Source organism: Sminthopsis crassicaudata, chromosome 4 (genome assembly GCF_048593235.1).
Source record: "Sminthopsis crassicaudata isolate SCR6 chromosome 4, ASM4859323v1, whole genome shotgun sequence".
Taxonomy (NCBI): domain Eukaryota; kingdom Metazoa; phylum Chordata; class Mammalia; order Dasyuromorphia; family Dasyuridae; genus Sminthopsis; species Sminthopsis crassicaudata.
In genome coordinates this window covers 435,033,081-435,052,821 of record NC_133620.1, presented here as the reverse complement: position 1 = coordinate 435,052,821, position 19,741 = coordinate 435,033,081, and the positions used below count along the sequence as shown (strand labels likewise).

The window sequence follows — 19,741 nt, the reverse complement described above, 5'->3', positions numbered from 1 at the left end:
AGTCAAAATGCTAGTGACTTGCCTCTTCACATAAGGTCACAGCATCTTATATAAGAAAGGTAATTGGGAATCCAACCTCTGCTTGAATACTTCTGGTGATGGGGGACTTACTCACTATAATGGTATTCTTGTAACAGCTGCAATTATTAGGGAGTTCTTTATAAAAATATAAATCTACATCCTTATAACTTTCTACCCACTGGCCCTAGTTCTGCACTCTGAAGCCCTGAAAAATGTGACTAATCTGTCTTACCAACAGATGCCTCACATATCTGAAAGCATTTCTCCTTCATTACCCTCAAGTCCAGGGCATCATCCTTTGCTCCATTGTTCCTCATAAGACATGGTTTTGAATATCCTCAACCATTCCATCTTGTTATAGCTCGTCTTGAAATGTGGTTCCCTAGTCCAACCTATTCACTTACTCATCTCAGAAAGATTTTTCTTTTAATAGAATAGTCCTTATCTTTCTATAAGTAAGATAAGGGACTAAAGCTCCAAAAGACAATAGAATCCACTGTATCTACCTGGACCAAATCCATGTTTCATTTTCAAATCTCATCCAGCCATCTCTCCCTAGATTACACTGCCATATGTCTCCACTTGCACATACCCCATGTCCATTCGCTTCCCACCTTTTGTTTGGAGCACAGTAATCAATCCATAGAATCTTTGCTTCCGAGAAAGGACTAGTCAACTGATGACCCTTTAGATCAACTCTCCATCTCTGTGATCACTAGCTTTAAAGGCAGAGAGGAATTAGATTCAAATCCTGGTTCTATTACTACTTACTTGAGCTTGGACTATAACTAAAAGCTAATATATTTTTGTATTGTACTGTTTGCAAGCATTTTACATTTATTGTCTTATTTGAGCCTCAAAACAATCCTCTGAGATTCTTGCTATTATTTTTCCATTCTATAAGTGAGGAAACTAGAACTGAGAGCAGTTAAGGGATTTGCTCAGGATCACCCAGATCATAAGGGGAGATCTAAAGTCAGTCTTCCTGACTCAAAGTCTGGTTCTTTCCATTCTGCACCATTAACCCCCTTATTCATTAAACTTAATTTACTCATTGACTTACTAAATTTGTTAAAAAAAAAAAAAAAAAAAAAAACAAAACCTCTTAGCCTCTATTTCCTCATCAATAAAAGGAATATTTTACACTAGATGACTTCTAAAGTTATTTGAAGCTCCAAAATCTCTAATTCCAAAATCAAATTTCATGAATTTCTTTTGTATGCTCCTAGACTCACTAGAGAGATTGCAGGTTTTAACTGATTCTTCTACATGTTTCAGGAACACTTCAGCAACCTTAGCTGGAATGATGTCTCCTTCCATAGTTACATCTGTTTCATGCCACTGTCTCAGAGTCTTCAAAAACTGATCTATCTCCAGCCATTGGTACATTTCTTCAGGATCCCGAATTGGAGAGAAGAGCTTAGATCCACTCACAGAATAATATCGCCAATGTCGAGTCTGGCTCTTTTTATACCCAAGCAATCCTTTAATTGGGACTGTGATGACAAACTGGGTGGGTGCCAAAATCTAGGCAAAGTCAGAGAGAAAAAGAAGAAAGACAATTAAGAAACAGAAAACTTGATGTTTTTGTTATAATAATAATAATAATAATGATAGCAGCTAACATTTACATAGTGCCATTTGGTTTACAAAGTGCTTTACAAATATTATTTTATTATATTCTTCCAACCACTCTGGGAGAGAAGGAAATATATTATTATTCCCATTTTACAGATGTAGAAACTGAGTCTGATGGATTCAGTGACTTGCTAAGGGTTACATTGTCAGGAAGCATCCAAGGTGGGAGATCTTTCCTGACTCTAAGTCCACCTTTCTGTCCACTATGCCACTTAGCTGCTTAACATACTTAATCATGTATATGTGATATTCTCCTAATAACCTCCTGGAAGGTAGAAGTGGAAGGTATCACTACCATATTTGTAAGTCTTGTGCCTAGTATAGTGTCTAGCAAATAATAATTGCTTAATAAATATTTGTTGAATTTACATGAACTGAATTCACTGGCCTCAACTGGAAAAGAATTTTTCTAGTAAATAAATAGCAAAAAAGAAGCAAATAATATCATGGTTAAACAATCAATTTAAAAGAAATTTGGTTTATTGCCTTCCAATGCAGATTCGGGATTTCTCCTTCTGGTGTCACATAGCAGTATTTACACATTTACTGGATTATTTTGAATTATGATAGTTTAAGGATTCCTCTAGACTATAAATGTCCGGAAGGAAGTATTTTATCATTTATCTTTGCATTGTTCTCAGGACCCAGCACAATGCTCTGCTTAATAAATGCTGATTTGAGTTGGCAAGTATTAGGATTGACTTGAACATTTTGAGACAAGAAGGACTAACAATGGAAATGGGCTCCCGTCCTTTACTTTTCTCCCACAGTTTAGATTAATCCTGTCTTGCAACACAGTGAGGAATCCACTGTCTCTCATGATAACCTTACAGTTCTAGCAAGTGACATAATGAGCCAGAATAGCGAGCCATTGGCATTTAAATATCACTTTTATATATGTGTGTGTGTGTGTGTGTGTGTGTGTGTGTATTTCTCTCTCTCTATATATATATATATCTGTGAGAACAGAAAACTTTATATATAGATATACATATATAGAGAGAGGCAGATATATATGAATAAATAGTCGAAATATATGTAGGATGTAGAGTTTGAAAAACAGTTGGAATAGAATACTTATGGAAAAAAAGTTATAAGAATATCAATCTCCTTTTTAATACAGTGATAATAGATCAGTTTTTTTTTTTCTTTTTTGAGGCAATCAAGGTCAAAGACTTAGGTAAGTGTCTGAGGTTACATTTGAACTCAGATTCTCTTGCCTCCAGGACTGTTGTCCTATCCACTGTGATACCCTGCTTTTTCTTTTCTTTAAACCTTTTTTTTTTTTTCTTAAACTAGCACTGATTCCAGGACATGTAGAAGTGTCTGAGCCTTAGAGGAATGGAAAGAAAATGGAAAGTTAGTCCTAGGGACAATGACCTTTGTATTTTGAGATTATTCTGAATTTAATAAGGAAAAAAAATTCTATCAACTTGAAGTACTCATAATTTCCCATGAAAGTATTTGAGCAGCCTAAATGGTAGAATGTCTAAGAGAATGGTAGAATAGTCTAAGCGGAAAGAATAAGTTGTCGGAATAAGGAGTGACCAAAAGGAACAATGGGCTGATGTTAAAACAGATTGAAGCCAAATTTAAATGTTTCAGAGCCAGATGACCCAATAGTTAGTTTTGTTCGTTTATTTTCTTAACTATTGGGTCATCTGGCTCTGAAACAAGGAATCCCAATCATGGTATTTCATTTAACTTTGAATGGGAAATCAAGAGTACCGGTTTCTCCAAGTTTTGCATGCTAGATAGAACATAGATGTTCATGAGATACTTGAATTGACTGAAATCTGAGATGATATAAGATAATTTTGTATAGCCAATGCCATTCATTGATCAGGATAGGGTCTAGACCTATTATTATACTGATACCAGAGTGACACACACAGTGTGTGGAACATTAGAGTATTCCACTTCCCTCTCTATGCCTTTGGTCTTGAGCTTAGCTAGCTTCAGAATATTTAGAGATTTACACATTAATTTTGGAAGCACTGAATTTCTCATTTCATACTGTAGGCTTCAAGTATCTTTTCTCCTTTTTTTCTTCTTCTCATTTCTTAATAAGAAAACCCTAAAACTGTTGCTATTCCCACTCCTCAGTAACATCACCAAAGGAGAGGACCGGTCTCAGACCACACACACACACACACACACACACACATACCAAAAAAGCTCTGATAAAATAGGAGACTCTCTCAGTCTACAGAGCTCCATCTCCCATGAGGGCCCAGGTCTACCCCCATGCAAAGGGCTCTGCAGAGGTGAGATGCTCTCTCTACTGAATTCCATTTAGAATGTGCCCTTACATAACAAAACAAAGCAAGACTTTCCACAAGAGTTATCTGGTAGAGATAAAAACAGAAATAAATGGAGCTGGGACTAAAGGTTCTTGCTCATATTCCACCTTTCCAACAGCTAGGTTTTCTATCCACTCTGCTGCTAGTTGTATCCATAGTGCTCAGCCAAAAATATGCTTACTAAATGCCTTTTCATCTCTCCACTTCTGGCCTAATCCTGTAAGCTCCATGATGATAGGGAAATTCTGTGTTTATATACACACATATACATATACATACATATATATCTGTAAAACATTATATACTTGTGGTTTTTATATATATATATATATATATATATATATATATAAAAGAAATATATATGTGTATATATATATACATAACAAACAAATATGTGTATATATACATATATATATACACATATATAACCACTATATATATATACATACATGATGGGTACCAAATATTTGATTTTAATAAAGACAGGATAAAGAAGACATATTCATGATCCCTTACATCCTAAACTCTTTCAGCAATCACTTAATAAGTTTCTACCTTTGTGGCAGCCAGTGGAGATAAAAAATCCAAAAGAAAACCATTTCTACTGACAAGGAGCTAAGCTGAAGAGATGACATGTACATATAGAGCTAACTCTGAAGCCAATATAAGGAAATCTGGGAAAAGGCGATGTCAGCAGCTAGCAGCATCAGAGAAGCCCTCATTTTAGAAGATGTTACTTGAGCAGAGCCTTAAAGGACACTAGAGGCTTTAAAATGATAGAGAGGGGGAAGTGAATTCCAGACATGGACAGATAATAATGTAATATCTTGTATGTAGAATAGCAAAGAGGATGGTATCTTTGGATCACAGAGTATGTGAAGGGGAAATAATGTATAATAAGGAAAGAAAAGTCGGGACCAGATTGTGAAGAGTCCTATGTGCCAAAGAGAGGAGTTTTTAGGAAGTTACTTAATTCAATAAATACAAGCATATTGCAATTTGCCTTTTGAAATCCTTACCTTTGAATGCACATAGTTAACCTATATCAGATTGCTGCTGTCTTGGGGAGGGGGGGAGGTAAGAAAGGGAGGGGAAAAATTTTGGAACACAAAGTCTTACAAAAATGAATGTTGAAAACTATTTTTATATGTATTTGAAAAAATAAAACATTGAGAAGGAAAAAAAAATCCTTACCTTCCTTTTAGTCTACACAAAGATCCCACTTTCTTTACAAATACTCAATTCTAAAAGGCCAGTGAATGCAACAATACCCCTTCTTTATTCCCAACAATTAGTTACTCAACTTTACCATGAAGATCTCTACCATCCATTAGCTCCCAATACTGTTCGTTTCCCTATTGGAAAGTTCTGACTGTTAGAAAGCTTTTCCTTACAGAAAACCAAAATTTGACCCTTTGTAACTTGTACTCAATGGTCCAAGTTCTCCCCCCATTCAGAGTCAAATACATTAAATCTAATTCTTCTTTCCTATGATCTTCCTTCCAATACTCAAAGACAGTTTTCATGTTGCTTTTTTTTCCTATCTTCCCACCCCTCTTCTTTTCTCCTGGTTAAGGAGACTAGAAAGGGACCCCCCCCTCCAAGATCCTCTAGTCTAGTTGTGTGCATCTCAAATACAATGAGGTCCCTCTTTAGGCTAGGAGTGGAGAACCATTTTTTTTTTCCTGTCAAGAGCCATGTGGATTTTTATATCATTCATGAGCCAAACAAAATTATCGACTTAACAAAACTCAGTGAGCTTTCAGCACATCATCACCTATAGTTCCCTTAGTAAATGATTTGGTGGGCCTTGTTCCCCACTGCTGTTATGGGTCATAAACTAATTCAGACAACCATCTGTGTTATAGGTACATATCTATAACATAAAATTATATTTTTATTTATTTTGTTCAACATTATATTCTAATCTCATTTGGAGAGCTTGGGACTTTTGCAAGTCACATGCCAACCTGGGTATTTAACATCTCTGCAATATAGTACAGTAATTCTCTCTACTATATTATCTTAAAGGTATCATCTAAAATCTGCAGAAACTCCTTCAGATGACAAAGTCCTAAACTCTGATTCTTGGAATTTTTTCCCTCCATATGTTGGTGTATTTCCCTGAATTTTTACCCATTTCTGCCTGTTCTGCTCTCCAGAACTAAGCAACATTATTTAAATTATAAAGTTTCTGGAGTAAACATTAAATCTAAAACCAGTCATTGTCTCTTACCCTTATGTTCTCATTGTGATAGAGTGATCTAGGAACAGCTTGGAATCTGATATCTCTGTAGCTGATTTCTTTGGTTAACTGATGGACGATCTCCTGTACTTCTTCCACAAGTTTGGAGAGCAGATGTTGTCTGGGTTCCACCTATGTTGGAAAGACAGGCAAAAACTGTTTTTGATGACTTAAGATCAGCTCTCCCATCATTCCAAAATTTCTAATCTGAATCTTCCCACAAGGGAAAAATATTACTTATAAATACCTGCCCTCGAGAGGCTCGTGGGAGTGAAAATCATTGATTCTGGCAAATGTTTTTGTCCCTATTATAAATAATGAGAGTAGTAATATATTATACTGATTAATTTTACAATATAATGTATTACTATGGAATGCTCCATGAATTTTCATGGCATCCTTGCACAGGGGCCATACAAATTTTCTCTGTAATGTTACAGTTTGTACTGGATTATTGTACTGCCAATTATCCTGATCTGGATCTGGCCACTAGACCCAGATGGTTCAGGAGAAAGTGAGACTGATGATTTTGCACACACAACTCTTCCTTCCTCAAATCCAATTCACTTGCATATCATAGCATCACATTCTCTTCGAGAATGAAGGGGAAAACAACATGATGTATTATATTACATATCACATAATAGTGTGTAGCAGTATTATAATAGTTAACTCATTTGATATACACAACAATCCTGAGTGGCAAATGCTATTATTATCCCCATTTTTTAGGAGAGAAAACTGAGGTATATGGCAGCTAGGTAGTGCAGTGGATAGAGCCACAGTCAGGAGGACGAGAGAGAGAGAGAGAGAGAGAGAGAGAGAGAGAGAGAGAGAGAGAGAGAGAGAGAGAGAGAGAGAGAGAGAGAGAGAAAAGAAAAGAAAAGAAAAGAAAAGAAAAGAAAAGAAAAGAAAAGAAAAGAAAAGAAAAGAAAAGAAAAGAAAAGAAAAGAAAAGAGAAGAGAAGAGAAGAGAAGAGAAGAGAAGAGAAGAGAAAGAAGAGAAGAGAAAGAAGAGAAGAGAAGTGTAGAGAAGAGAAGAGAAGAGAGAGACAAAGAGACAGAGACAGACAGAGAGAGAGAGATCTGGGAGTCATTTGCATAGAGATGATAATTGAAGCCAGATAATTGATGAAGTCTTCAGAGAATGGAGAAAAGTGTCCAGTACCAAACCTTGGAATGGACTCACTTAGGGAGTGGAATATGAACAATATTCCAACAAAGGAGGAAGAAGGGTGATCAACCAAATAGGAGGAGAACCAAAAGTGATGTCACAAAACCCAGAATTACTCATTATCCAGGAATAGAGGGAGGATCACAGGGTCAAATGCCAAAGAGAAGTCAAGAAGGAAGAGAACTGAGCTAGTCTGAGTAGTCTGAGGGGCTTGGAGAAACTTGAGAGGGGCAGACAGATCAGGCAGTCAGATTGGGGATTTGGGAAGGTGGGAAGGCCCTGAGAATTGAAGGGACTAAAGGTCACAATGAGAACAAAGAATATGATTAGGAGGAATTGAGGGCTGTCCAAAAAAAAAAAAAAAAAAAAAAAAAAAAAAAAAAAAAAAAACGAGAGGGGAAAAACCATTGAGTAAAAATAACAGATTTTAAAAGTATAAACTAAGAGATAAGATTAAAAAGATAGCTAGATAGGCACCCAGCGGAATTTTGGTTCATCTTCCAGAATGAATGCTTAGGTCTTGAGGCGTTCATTCACTTTGGCCATTTACCATGGGCCAAGGGTCCTAAAATTCCTGGTCCTTCTCTGGCAGAGATGTGACGGAGGATGACAAAACTCCATCTACTCCAACCCTTACAAGAAAAAAACAAGAGACTGAGAGAGGTAAAATGACTATTCTGAATGTCAGATAGAAAGAATCATGGAGCAGGACTAGAACTCATGTCTGTTGACTCCCATGCTCTTTCCACCAAACAGAATCACAGGATCTTAAGGGTTAGAAAATGACTTGGAGGCAAAGACTTAATGGGATATTTTTGTTCAGTTGAATTGAAAGATTTGTTCTATTGGGGCAGCAGTGGGGTAGGGGAAAGACTGCCAGGTTTAGGGCTGGCTTGTTTTTTTGTGATGATAAAAATATTATCTACACAGGTAAATAGTGTGAATGTATACATATATAGTATGTGTATGTATACATACATACATATATTTGCTTTGTGTATGTTGTTATTTAGTTATTTCAGTTGTAAATAATTCTGTGAACCCATTTGGGGTTTTCTTGGCAAAAATACTGGAGTGGTTTGCCTTGTTCTTCTCCAGCACATTTTACAAACTGAGGCAAACGGGGTTAAGTGACTGGTCCTATAGCTAGTAAGTGCTGAGGCTACATTTGAATTCAGGAAGTCTTCCTGATTCCAAGCCCAAGGCTCTATCTATATATATAGAGAGAGATGTATGCATGTATATATAATTTCCCTTCCAGGAAAGGGAATTTTTTTGTCCCTTTCAAGTCTAAATAGAGATCCCTCTTGGACTTCAGTTCTGTTGCAACTCCAAATCTATGATTCTATGTTCCCTCTATTTCTTCACCTATATTTTATAGATCTGGTCTTGTATTTTACCCATGTAGTCCAAACCCCTCAAAATGAGGGGGAAATAAATAGTATTCCCTTGAAATGCTCATATTCCCTATACTCCTGTTTTGGTCAAATTATGAATATTTCAGGGTTGAAAAAGACAAACAGAAGTTAAGCGTGATATAGAAGGTGGGGTGTGACGTGCTCCATAGCTACTCATGGGGGTAGATTTGTTCTGAGGGAGCCAGATCATGTAGAGTTTTGTCCAAACAAGAAAGAGCTTCCACAAGCAAAAACCTGCCACCCAGCTGGCCCTCATAACCTCAACTTTGCCTTGCAAAACACAAAGATATCACGTTCTCCCTTCCCTCAAGCCATGTCAGCATATCTACCCCATAATAAAGTATTCAAAAAAAAAAAAAAAAAAAAAACCTGTCTAATCAGATAAGAAAGCAGGAATCCCACTAGGACTTTGGAGCCTTTACAAACTAGTAGAGCTCTAGGGAGATGATTTTTCTCATTCTGTGTTCACTAAGTTAATTAATAAAGGCAGACTTGCTTCTCTTTAACAAGCTGCAGAGATTCTGCAGAGATTCAAAAAAGGAACTAAAAATATTTCTTTAGAGGCGCAATAGGCATTGATTGTAGAAAGCAACAGGAGAAGGTTTAAATATCTTATAGGTACAAGGAGCATAACTATACAAGATTATGAAGGAACAATTTGGTATTAATACTTTACATGTAAATATTTATTTAATAAAACATAACAAAGTTAAGTTTTTAAAGATCTTATATGGAGCAGCTTGATAATGCACTGATCCTGGAGTCAGGTGGACCTCACATATTTAACATTTCCTAGCTATGTGACCCTAGGCAAGTCACTTAACTCCAATTGTTTTGCAAAAGAACTTAGGACAACTTAGGAAAACTTTTACTTAGGACAACTAGATGATGCAGCGGATAGAGCACTGGACCCTAAATTCAAATGTGACTTCAGACATGTAATACTTTCTAGCTATGTGATCCTGGGCAAGTCACTTAATCCCAATTACCTTAGCCACCCCCCAAATTAAATTTAATGATCTCATATGACAAATTATATGTTTATATTTTATATTGCAATTATATAATTAATATTTTTTAAAAAGTTAAAAAATAATTGAAAAGCAAATTTAAAAGTTTTAATTTAAAATATTTTTAATTGCAAGATTCTAAAAATATTATAATATATCAGTCAGATCCACTTATAAAAATACGTCAACCAAAGGATCTATGAAACAGAAGGGAATAAGCCTAGAAGGATCTTAATCTATCCCTGGCCAGAAGAAACCTGGTTTTAAGTCCTTCCTCTAATATCTACTAGGTGATCAGAGGCTTGTCACAACATCTTCAGGATCTCAGTTTTTTTCATCTATAAAATGGGGATAATATTAAATATTACCAGTAGCACCTACTTCACAGAGTTGTAATGAGGATCAAATGAGACATGTGAAATGTTTTCAAATTTTAAAGCATTAGTTCTTCTTCACCTTTTCCTCATTTTCATCATATTCATTAAAAGGGTGCTCTTTTCATTATTCTTTTTTTTTTCCTTTTTTCTTTTTTTTTTCCCTGAGGCTGGGGTTAAGTGACTTGCCCAGGGTCACACAGCCAGGAAGTGTTAAGTGTCTGAGACCACATTTGAACTCGGGTCCTCCTGAATTCAAGGCTGGTGCTCTATCCACTGTGCCACCTAGCTGCCCCCAAGGGTGTTCTTTTCAATGACAAAGATTTCAACTACTCTGAATGTTGCCAAGATTGTAAACCCAGTTAGTCTTGCCCCTTAGACAAATGATGCATAAGACACAAACACTGACCCTGATTCAAAACTTTTCCAGTTTGCTAGGAATTGCCAGGCTTTGCAATCTGCTGGCATAGAATCCAAAGCACCTTCACACCATATTAAAAATATATGGTTTTAAAAGATCTTTGGGGAAGGTCTACACATGTAAACTAATGGCAGACTTAAGAGAGTCATAATACACATACACAGATGTTTGTGTGTGTGTGTTGTGTGAATATATATAAATATATATATATATGTAAATATCAAACTTCACATTCATATAGAGCATTTTTACCAAATCAATAACAATAATAATAATAACTCACATTTATATTGTGCTTTAGGATCAGCCAAAGTACCTTATATAAATTATCTCATTTGACCCTCATAGCAGTAAGTACTATTATTATAGCCATTTCACAGATGAAGCAATGTGGCTCAGAAAGTAAAATGAATTGCTCAGTGTTACACATAGATTATATGGTTATATATCTGAAAGGGGACCCAAAGTCATATCTTTCTATCTCCAAATCCCATGCCTCTACTACACTTTGCCGTCTCTTACTCATCAAAGAACATGTTAATGATAGGTAGGGATCCAAATGGTAATTTAGTTTTTTTTTTTTTCCAAGATGAAGAAACCAAGACTCAGAGAGTCCGTTATGCTAGCTGAGTATTTTGATGGAAATTTATCAGAGGTCATATGAAATTAATTAAAGGCAACTTTAAAGAAAAATATTGCTTGGGGTTCTAAATTTTTGTGGGCTCTACCTCTCTCCAACAAGACATAGTATAGTCTTGTGAAATTATCCCTATCTACATCTTCTTCTCCATCCTCCTCTTATCTCTAAAGAGAAATGTTCAATTAATAGGTACAGAACACATTTCCCTTGCTGGCATGGTCTTAAGTCCAGCAGAGAACTTAAAAAAAAAAAATAGAGTAATTCTTATTATCTAAAGGAAGAGATAAGATAATTTGGTAGTTGGGGACAGAAAAGATTAGATTGTAAATTCCTAGAAGATAGAAACCATGTCTTTTTCAATAAGCACTCCCTAGAAACCTGATAAATAGCTATAAACCCAAATATTTATTAAATAACACTTTCTAGATGGAAACAGATATAGCCATGAACTGAAGTGGAGATGGACACCTTCATAGAAGATTATGGAAAATTTGAACAGATAGGGCATAGAAGTTTTTAGAGTATCTGATGACAAATCGTTCTAACCTTGGAAATCTTCATGGAGCAATAGAATCTTAAACGTAGTTTTAAAGGAGAATAGGAATATGATTTAGTGAATGCAATAGAGTGATGTTCTAAGTAGGAAGTAGGAGACAAGGGATAAAATAAAGAGGAAGGATAGGAGCTAAATAATTATTTACCATATTTATATTTATACAAATACATATATGGATGAATGAATGAATGAAAGCAAGTAAATCTATTGAGTTAAAGCAGAGCTTTTGATTACAAAATCAACGTTCCTTTCAAGAGATTGAGAAGAGTATGAATTTTAATCTTTTGAATGATTATGCCTTTAAATTCATTCCAGTACTCACCCTGTTTAATTTCTTAAAAGAATGACAGAAACAATTTTGCTTACCTAAAACTTTAAAAGTAATTCAAGTTTGAATACTGAACAAAGAAAATGCAGGTGTATGGATTCCCCTTTGGAATGTAGATGGAAAAGGACTGTTTATTTGATAGATTAAGTTTTCTTAAAAGAAGGTAAAGGCACAAAGTTTGGGGTTTTTTTACATTTTAAAAATTAATTTTATAATTATAACTTTTTTTGACAGTACATATGCATGGGTAATTTTTTACAACATTATCCTTGCACTCACTCACTTCTATTCTGAATTTTCCCTCCTTCCCTCCATCCTCTCCCCTGGATGGTAAGCAGTCCCATACATGTTAAATGAAGGCACAAAGTTTTAAGAAAGTACAAAGTACCTATCTGCTTCTCTAAAGACAAATTTGTTTACTGAAAATGATTACTTTTAATAGCCTTAAGTCAAGAAAAGGATTAAGGGGCAGGTAGATGGCGCAGTGGATAGAGCACTAACCCAGAAGTCAGGCAATCTGAGTTTAAATTTGGTCACAGACACTTAACACTTCCTAGCTGTTGACCCTGGGCAAGTCACTTAACTCCAATAATCATTTTAATACAAAAGCTCTCAGACAGCTGGACTAGCTGTGAGCATCTTTCTTTGTAAAGATGGACAGGTTCCATTCTGTCTAGGAACTGAGTTTCTTACTCCTAGAAGGTGCTACTCCCATCTTTCCACCACTCTCAACTGGACACTTGTCTTAGTTTGTTTCTGGCACGAGCCAAGAACCGGTTTTTTTTTTTTTTGTTTGTTTGTTTTTTAATTTAAGGCACTGCTAGTAAAAGTAATCATACTCAGTAAACAAATTTGTCTTCAGAGGGGCAGAGCTAACTGTAGATACTTTGTCCTTTCTTAAAACTTTGTGTCTTTACCTTCTGCTAAGAAAACTGAATATCAAATAAACAGAATGATGGTACAGACTGACCATAATTCATTGTCACCTCGGAGATAATCTGATTTCTTTCAGTAAGTTCTGGTCTCCTATAGGGCATTTAGTAAACGTGGCCAAATGAAACTGTCCTTCCTTGTACAGGACACACTGTACTAGGCACTCTGTAAGACACACACACTCATGCAATCACACACACACATACACACACACACACACACACACACACACACGCATGGCAAGGATGTCTCTGCCTCTGGAGGAGTTCACCAGTTCAGTCAGGGAGATAAAATTGACTTGAGAAATGCCAAAACAATTACAAAGCAGCCTCTCAGTAAAGGGAGATTGTAAAATAGGAAAATAAGAATGAAATGGAACCATTTTAAAGGAACCCAAAAAAGGGAGCGGTAATGGGATGCCTCTAGGTCATTTATTTTCATTTGCAATGCATACACATGCATACACGAATATGTCTACATATATATGCATTTGGGGAGGGGGTTGTACTTTTTTTTCTTTCTTTGCAAATTATCTTCCCCCATAGCATGTGAGTTTCATGAAATCAGAGACCATCATTTTTTTCCCTTTTCTTGTATCCTCAGTACTTAGCACAGGGCCCAGCACATTATTGATTCCCTTTAAACCTTGAGAATCCTCTCCTCTAATCCCACAAGATGTACACAAAGATGCTGAGGGAAGGGCCAGAGGAGAATGGAGGGACAGACCCAGGTAGAATCATTCAGTCTTACCTTATTTGAAAGATACTGTTTCACTGAGTCCTCTGAAAATGGGTCCATGGTTTCTTTTTTTGCTCCAGATTATGCCTTAGGTTTTAACCGCAGGGATTTAAATGCCGGAGTGCTGTTTGTCTGGAGGCAGTCATCCACTATCCACATGTTGCCCCTCCCAGTTTCTCTGGGAGTTAAACAAAAGGGCCGGGCCCAACACGTCCGGGATCTTGGTTCCTCAGCTTGGGCTCAAATGGTCTTTTTGCAAGTCATAAGAACTTCTCTGTCACTTTTGAAAAGGGACATTATTTGGGGGGCAGAGAAGAGAGAGAGAGAGAAACTAAGTTTGTCATTCATGAAAGGCTAGGATTCTTTTTTAGACTATTCTTAGAGAGTCTCTAATCTTCTAAGACATATTTCCCACTCAGGTACTTGAAGGTTTTTTTCCCCCAAGACAGAAATGTCTTCTAGCCAGCCAGCCTTCCAAAATCTCTCCCGAGTTCATCTCTACCCAACAGCCTTCTTTGAATTCAGTTTCATGGAGACTCTGAGCAGCCCCTTTCTTTCCTGGGCTTATATATGACCTCTCTTCCCTCTCATGTTGACAGTCAATAGCCCTACCTGACGATCTGGAGCACAAACAATTTGATCCAGTTTCTTTACAATAAACAGAGAAATAATCAGTCTCAATCTGGCACCAAGCTTCTGGGAGGTGATGTGCACTGCTCTTTGCTTTTAGAACAAGATGCCCCCATGTGTGTTCTGATTTCTCTGTCTGCCTCTGTCTGTCTCTCGCATACTTACACTGTCTCCTCTGTCTCTGCTCTTTGTCTCTGTGTGTCTCTCTAAAATTCTCTCCTTTTTCTATGTCCTCTCATATTCTCCCTTTCACACACATTCTCTCTGCCTCTCTCCTTTTCCTTCTCTCTCTCTGTCTTTGTCTCTCTGTGTCTCTGTGTCTCTGTATTTCTGTCTCTCTCATGTTCTCTCTTCCTTTCTATCTCTCTATCTCTCTCAGTCTTTGTCTCTGTCTCTCTCTCTCTCTCTCTCACACAAACACACACACACATGCACACATTCTCTCTCTTTCTGTGTCAATCTCTCTCTCTCTCTCTCTCTCTCTCTCTCTCTCTCTCTCTCTCTCTCTGACACTCACACTCATACTTTGTCTCCTTTCTGTCTCTGTGTCTCTCTCTTACATTCTCTCCTTTCTCTCTCATGTTCTCTTTCCCTCTCTGTCTCTCTGTCTCTCTCACACTCTGTCTCTCTGTCTCTCTCTCTCTCACACACACACACAATTTCTTCTCTCTGTCTCCCTTGTCTCTGACCCTCTTTTCTCTGTCTCTTGCACAGCTCACACACACGGGGGAATAACAGGACGGAGATATTTTGCTTGCTCACCTGTTTTCCTTTAAACATCCCTCTTCCTATGTGAAGGCCCTGTGTGGCTGGCAATAAAAATAAAGTCAACTATAAACAGGCCTGTAATAAGTGGAGAAAATGCTCCCATCTGGTTTCATCAGCAAGAGTCATGTTTAAGAAGAGCATGGGCAGCAGATACCCAGCCAGGTTGGCTTAAGCTGGTTTTACTGCAGGGGAAAAAAAAAAGTTTCATAATGGCCCAGTCTCTCAGAAACCAGCAAACATTGCCTGCTAGTTCCTTATCAAGTCAATCTGCCAAATTACAGTACATATGCAGTCTCAGCATGCTTCCTTCAAGTTTGCCAAAGGTGAGGAATTGTTTAGAGAAAACAACAACAAAAAAAATCCTTTAAACCTGTTGCTTTCCCTTTTAATTTATACCCATTAGATTAGGTAACCTCGACAATAGCTTTAATCTTGGAAGTCCAGTTAGATACCTTTTTTGTATCTCTCTGCCTATCTCTGCTGCCCTAGTGAGGTATTTCACCAGCCTGACCTTATTTATTCCTAAATTTATCTTTGTTGTCTCTCCATGTCCTGCCATCTTGTGTTCAAGCCATTCCTTATTTTTTAGAGAATATTATGGAAAAATCACTGGTAACAACAACAACAACAAAAACACATGCTCCTCACTTCCCTCCCTTACAAATAGTTTAGTGTTTTATTTGTTTTTGAAACTCTATAATCTTCTTATTTCTTGTCTGATATGCTGTGACAGCACAGAAGGGCTGATGAACTAGAAGAATAAATAAGGAAAAGATGGTCCCATTTCTCTGGGTACAGATGAAGACCGCTAGGAATGAACATCTAAAATCCTGAGTGAGAGTAATTATGTCAAAAGGGTGGGGAAGGTTAAGGAGTTTACTCATAGTGACTGGGTTGTGAGTTGTTGGAGGCTTCAATATAAGTTCCTGGTTTGGGGAAATAGTTCTTTAAGGAAAAGGACAACGAAATGCACTTCCACATATATAAGACATCTCTACCTGAAATAAATGTATCCTCTATCTTCAATATTTGTCATATTTGTCAATACCCTTGAGTAACGCACCGAATCAAATAAATCAGTGTTACCCTACTATAGGTAAAGAGAGTTACATCACTAATGCCCAGACGACACAGACAGATATGTGAATATGGATGTATGTGTCTGGAGCTGTAATTTCATTGGTATGAGGAACTCATGAAGAAGAAGTCCCTTTGCCAATGTAAGTTGGTGACTTCTCTAATTTCAAAGATGATCAATTCAGAGTTGAAAATGACTTTAGAGGGCAAGTCCAAATTCTATTTTACTGATAAAGAAACTGAGGTACAAAACTGTGTTGATTGGGACCACTACAAGTTTGTGTTAGTCTCTGGGCTCTTACTGAGACAAGGAGATCCTTTTATAATCTCTCTGATCCATTCTCTATCCCACTCACCTCAGCAACCTTCCCTTGCCTTTTCAGATGAGAACCTTGCCTCATATTTCACTGAAATTACTGAAGCCATTTGCAGAGAGTGCCCTTTTTCTCTTTCATCACTCAGATGCTTTCTGCCAGGTTCTCCTTCTTTACTCCTGTCTTGCACGAACAGTTGGCTTAGTGCTATGTTGGTAAATGTTTAACAAATGGCTTTCTGGAAAAGAATATGTACACATTACTCACTTTTAAATTTAATCTGTATTATTAAAATTTTTCTCCATTGCTATCTTAAGTCTAGACAACCAACAAAACAATTAATCAAGTTCTGATTTGTAGCAATTCCAAGATATAAATGCGTACACTCTTCTCCAAGGCAAACACCTCCATGTGTTCAAGGGCTACAATTCCATTCCATTTCCTTCTGATTGTACCTCTATTATCTTTACTCTTTCATTTATCTTCAATTGTTCCTTCTCTACTGATTATTTTCCTGTTACCTAAAAATATAATGATATCTCCCTTAGGCTCAAAAATCTTTCACCTTATCTACCCATCCCCTCTTTCTATTCTCCTATATCTCTCTTTGTCATGGCTAAACTCCTTGAGAAAGTTATTTACCATTAGTGCCTCCATTTATTTCATCTCAGTCTCTTAACTCTTTGCAGTTTGATTTCTCACTTTATCATCCAACCAAAACTGTATTCTCCAAACTTACTAATTATCCTATATTTGGGAAAACTAATGGTACTTTCTGAATCCTCAGTCCTATTTTTGTAATCTTTGACACTACCAGAGATCTCCTCCTCCTTAATGGATAGGTGGATGACTCAGTGAGATAATAAGAGAGAAGAGAAGATATTCAAGAAAGAATCCTGTGGGATACGAAAGATTAGTGGACATGACCTAGAAAATGATCCAAGAAAGTAGACCAGAAAGGAGCAGGGTGACAATTAAGAGAAAAATCAGGGGAGAGCCATGAGCTAAAAACCTAGAGAAAAGAGAGTTTCAAGAAGTTGTTACTGTCTATTTTTTTTTTTCAGTCATGTCCAACTCTTCTTGGCTCCATTTGGGGTTTTCTTGGCTCAGATACTGGAAAATGGAAGGCCATTTCCTTCTCCAGCTCATTTCATTGAGGCAAACAGGGTTAAGTGACTTGCTCACAAACTCCAGGCCCAACACTATATATTATCCATCTCATTCCCCATCACACTTTCTGATCCAATGACATTGTTCTCCTGGATCCATTTCTAGATTCTGTGTATCTTCACCAACTCTTCCATATGCCTTTTCTTCCTCATCTTTGCCTCTTGCTTGCCTAGTTCCCTGAAGGTCTTAGTTAAAATTCCATTATTTGCAAGCAGCTTTTCCCAGTCCTCCTTAATCTTAGCATCTTTCTTCTGAAGTAATTCTGATTCATCCTGTCAGTACCTTTTTTTGACATACTTCTTTGCACATTACCTCCCTATGAGACTGGGAGCTCCTTGAGAGCAGGGACTGCTTTTATTTTTCTTTTTATTTCCAATGTTTCTGGCACCTTAGTCAGTACTTAGTAAATAGTAGTGACAAAAGGGGTTAATGACTTGTCCAAGATCATACGACTACCAAGTGTCAGAGGCAGAACCAGAAGGGTCTGGCTGGTTCTCTATTAGTTATTTCACCTACTCACCTACCAAGTAGAGGCTTAAGAGATTCTTGTTTGATTGTTGGTGGAATTGTGAATACATCTAGCCATTCTGGAGAGCAATTTGGAACTGTGCTCAAAAAGTTATCAAACTGTGCATACTCTTTGATCCAGCAGTGATACTACTGGGCTTATATCCCAAAGAGATCTTAAAGGAGGAAAAGGGACCTATATGTGCAAGAATGTTTGTGGAAGCCCTCTTTGTGGTGGACAGAAACTGGAGAATGAATGGATGCCCCTCAATTGGAGATTAGCTGATTAAATTTTGATATATGAATGTCATGGAATATTATTGTTCTGTAAGAAATGACCAGCAGGATGATTTCAGAAAGGCCTGGAGAGACTCACATGAACTGATGCTGAGTGAAGTGAGTAGAACCAAGAAATATATAATTTATATATGTAAAATATTTTATATTAATTTATATATATATTAATTAATATATATAAATATATATTAAAATATTTATATAAAATATATATAAAGTGTATAATGATACACTTTAACAACAATTCTATATGATGATCAATTCTGATGGATGTGGCCCTCTTCAACAATGAGATGAACCAAATCAATTCCAATAGAGCAGGAATGAACTGAACCAGCTATACCCAGTGAAAGAACTCTGGGAGATGACTATGAATCACTACATAGAATTCCCAATCCCTCTAATTTTGTCCGCCTGCATTTGGGATTTCCTTCACAGGCTAAATGTACACTATTTCAAAGTCTGATTCTTTCTGTACAGCAAAACAACTGTTTGGACAAATATACATATATTGTATTTAACTTATACTTTAACATTTTTAACACATATTGGTCAACCTGCCATCTCTGGGAGGGGGTGGGAGGAAGGAGGGGAAAAGTTGAAACAAAAGGTTTTGCACTTGTCAATGCTGGAAAATTACCTATGCATAAAATTTTTGTAAAAATAAAAAAAAATTAATTAATTTTAAAAAAGAGATTCTTGTTTGATTGGACTGGATAGACACCATAGAACTTAAGAACAAATAAAAGTCAAAGTTCCCTGCCCTTAAGAGTATAGAATTTAATCAAATGTGTATGTACGTACCTGTAATCTTAGCTGCAGAAGAGGCGGAGGCTGGTGGGATCTCATTAAGTCTAAAATTCTGCGTTGGGGTGGACTATGTTGATGAGGTACGGACATCCAAAGTTCACCTTTGTTATAGTGAGTCTCCAGGAGTTGGGAGCAACCAGGTTGCCTAAAGAAGGAAAAACTGACTCAGATCAGAAACAAAACAGTTCAAAGTTCCTATGCTAATCATTTGTGGGGCTAGGCTTAAGAATATCCATACCCAACCTGGTTTAGATGGGGAAACCCAATCTTTAAAAGTTTTTTTTTTTTAAATCTATATCTAGAAATATATATATTTATGTTTGTATCTAATTGCACATATACACATTGATATACATATATCCAGTCTGGC

General features: G+C 36.8%; 1 protein-coding gene and 1 non-coding gene across 4 annotated transcripts in view; both read right to left on the bottom strand.

The window, feature by feature from the left end:
- Window positions 1–19,741, bottom strand: part of MAB21L3 (mab-21 like 3) — a 31,683-nt gene that overhangs the window by 9,821 nt on the left and 2,121 nt on the right. For 2 of the 3 annotated variants that reach the window (XM_074263167.1, XM_074263165.1), the window contains exons 2-6: window positions 19,366–19,516; window positions 16,630–16,825; window positions 13,811–14,078; window positions 6,199–6,339; window positions 1,257–1,548 (exon numbers count right to left, since the gene is read on the bottom strand). In XM_074263167.1, the coding sequence (XP_074119268.1) occupies window positions 1,257–1,548; window positions 6,199–6,339; window positions 13,811–13,858 (481 nt within the window). In that variant the 5' untranslated portion in view covers window positions 13,859–14,078; window positions 16,630–16,825; window positions 19,366–19,516. Of the gene's footprint in view, window positions 1–1,256; window positions 1,549–6,198; window positions 6,340–13,810; window positions 14,079–15,190; window positions 15,332–16,629; window positions 16,826–19,365; window positions 19,517–19,741 lie in introns of those variants that run through there. The other variant, XM_074263168.1, reaches the window with a different exon arrangement.
- LOC141542003 (U6 spliceosomal RNA) lies at window positions 6,571–6,676 on the bottom strand. The gene has a single exon (XR_012482010.1). It is a non-coding gene; the product is annotated as a U6 spliceosomal RNA (small nuclear RNA).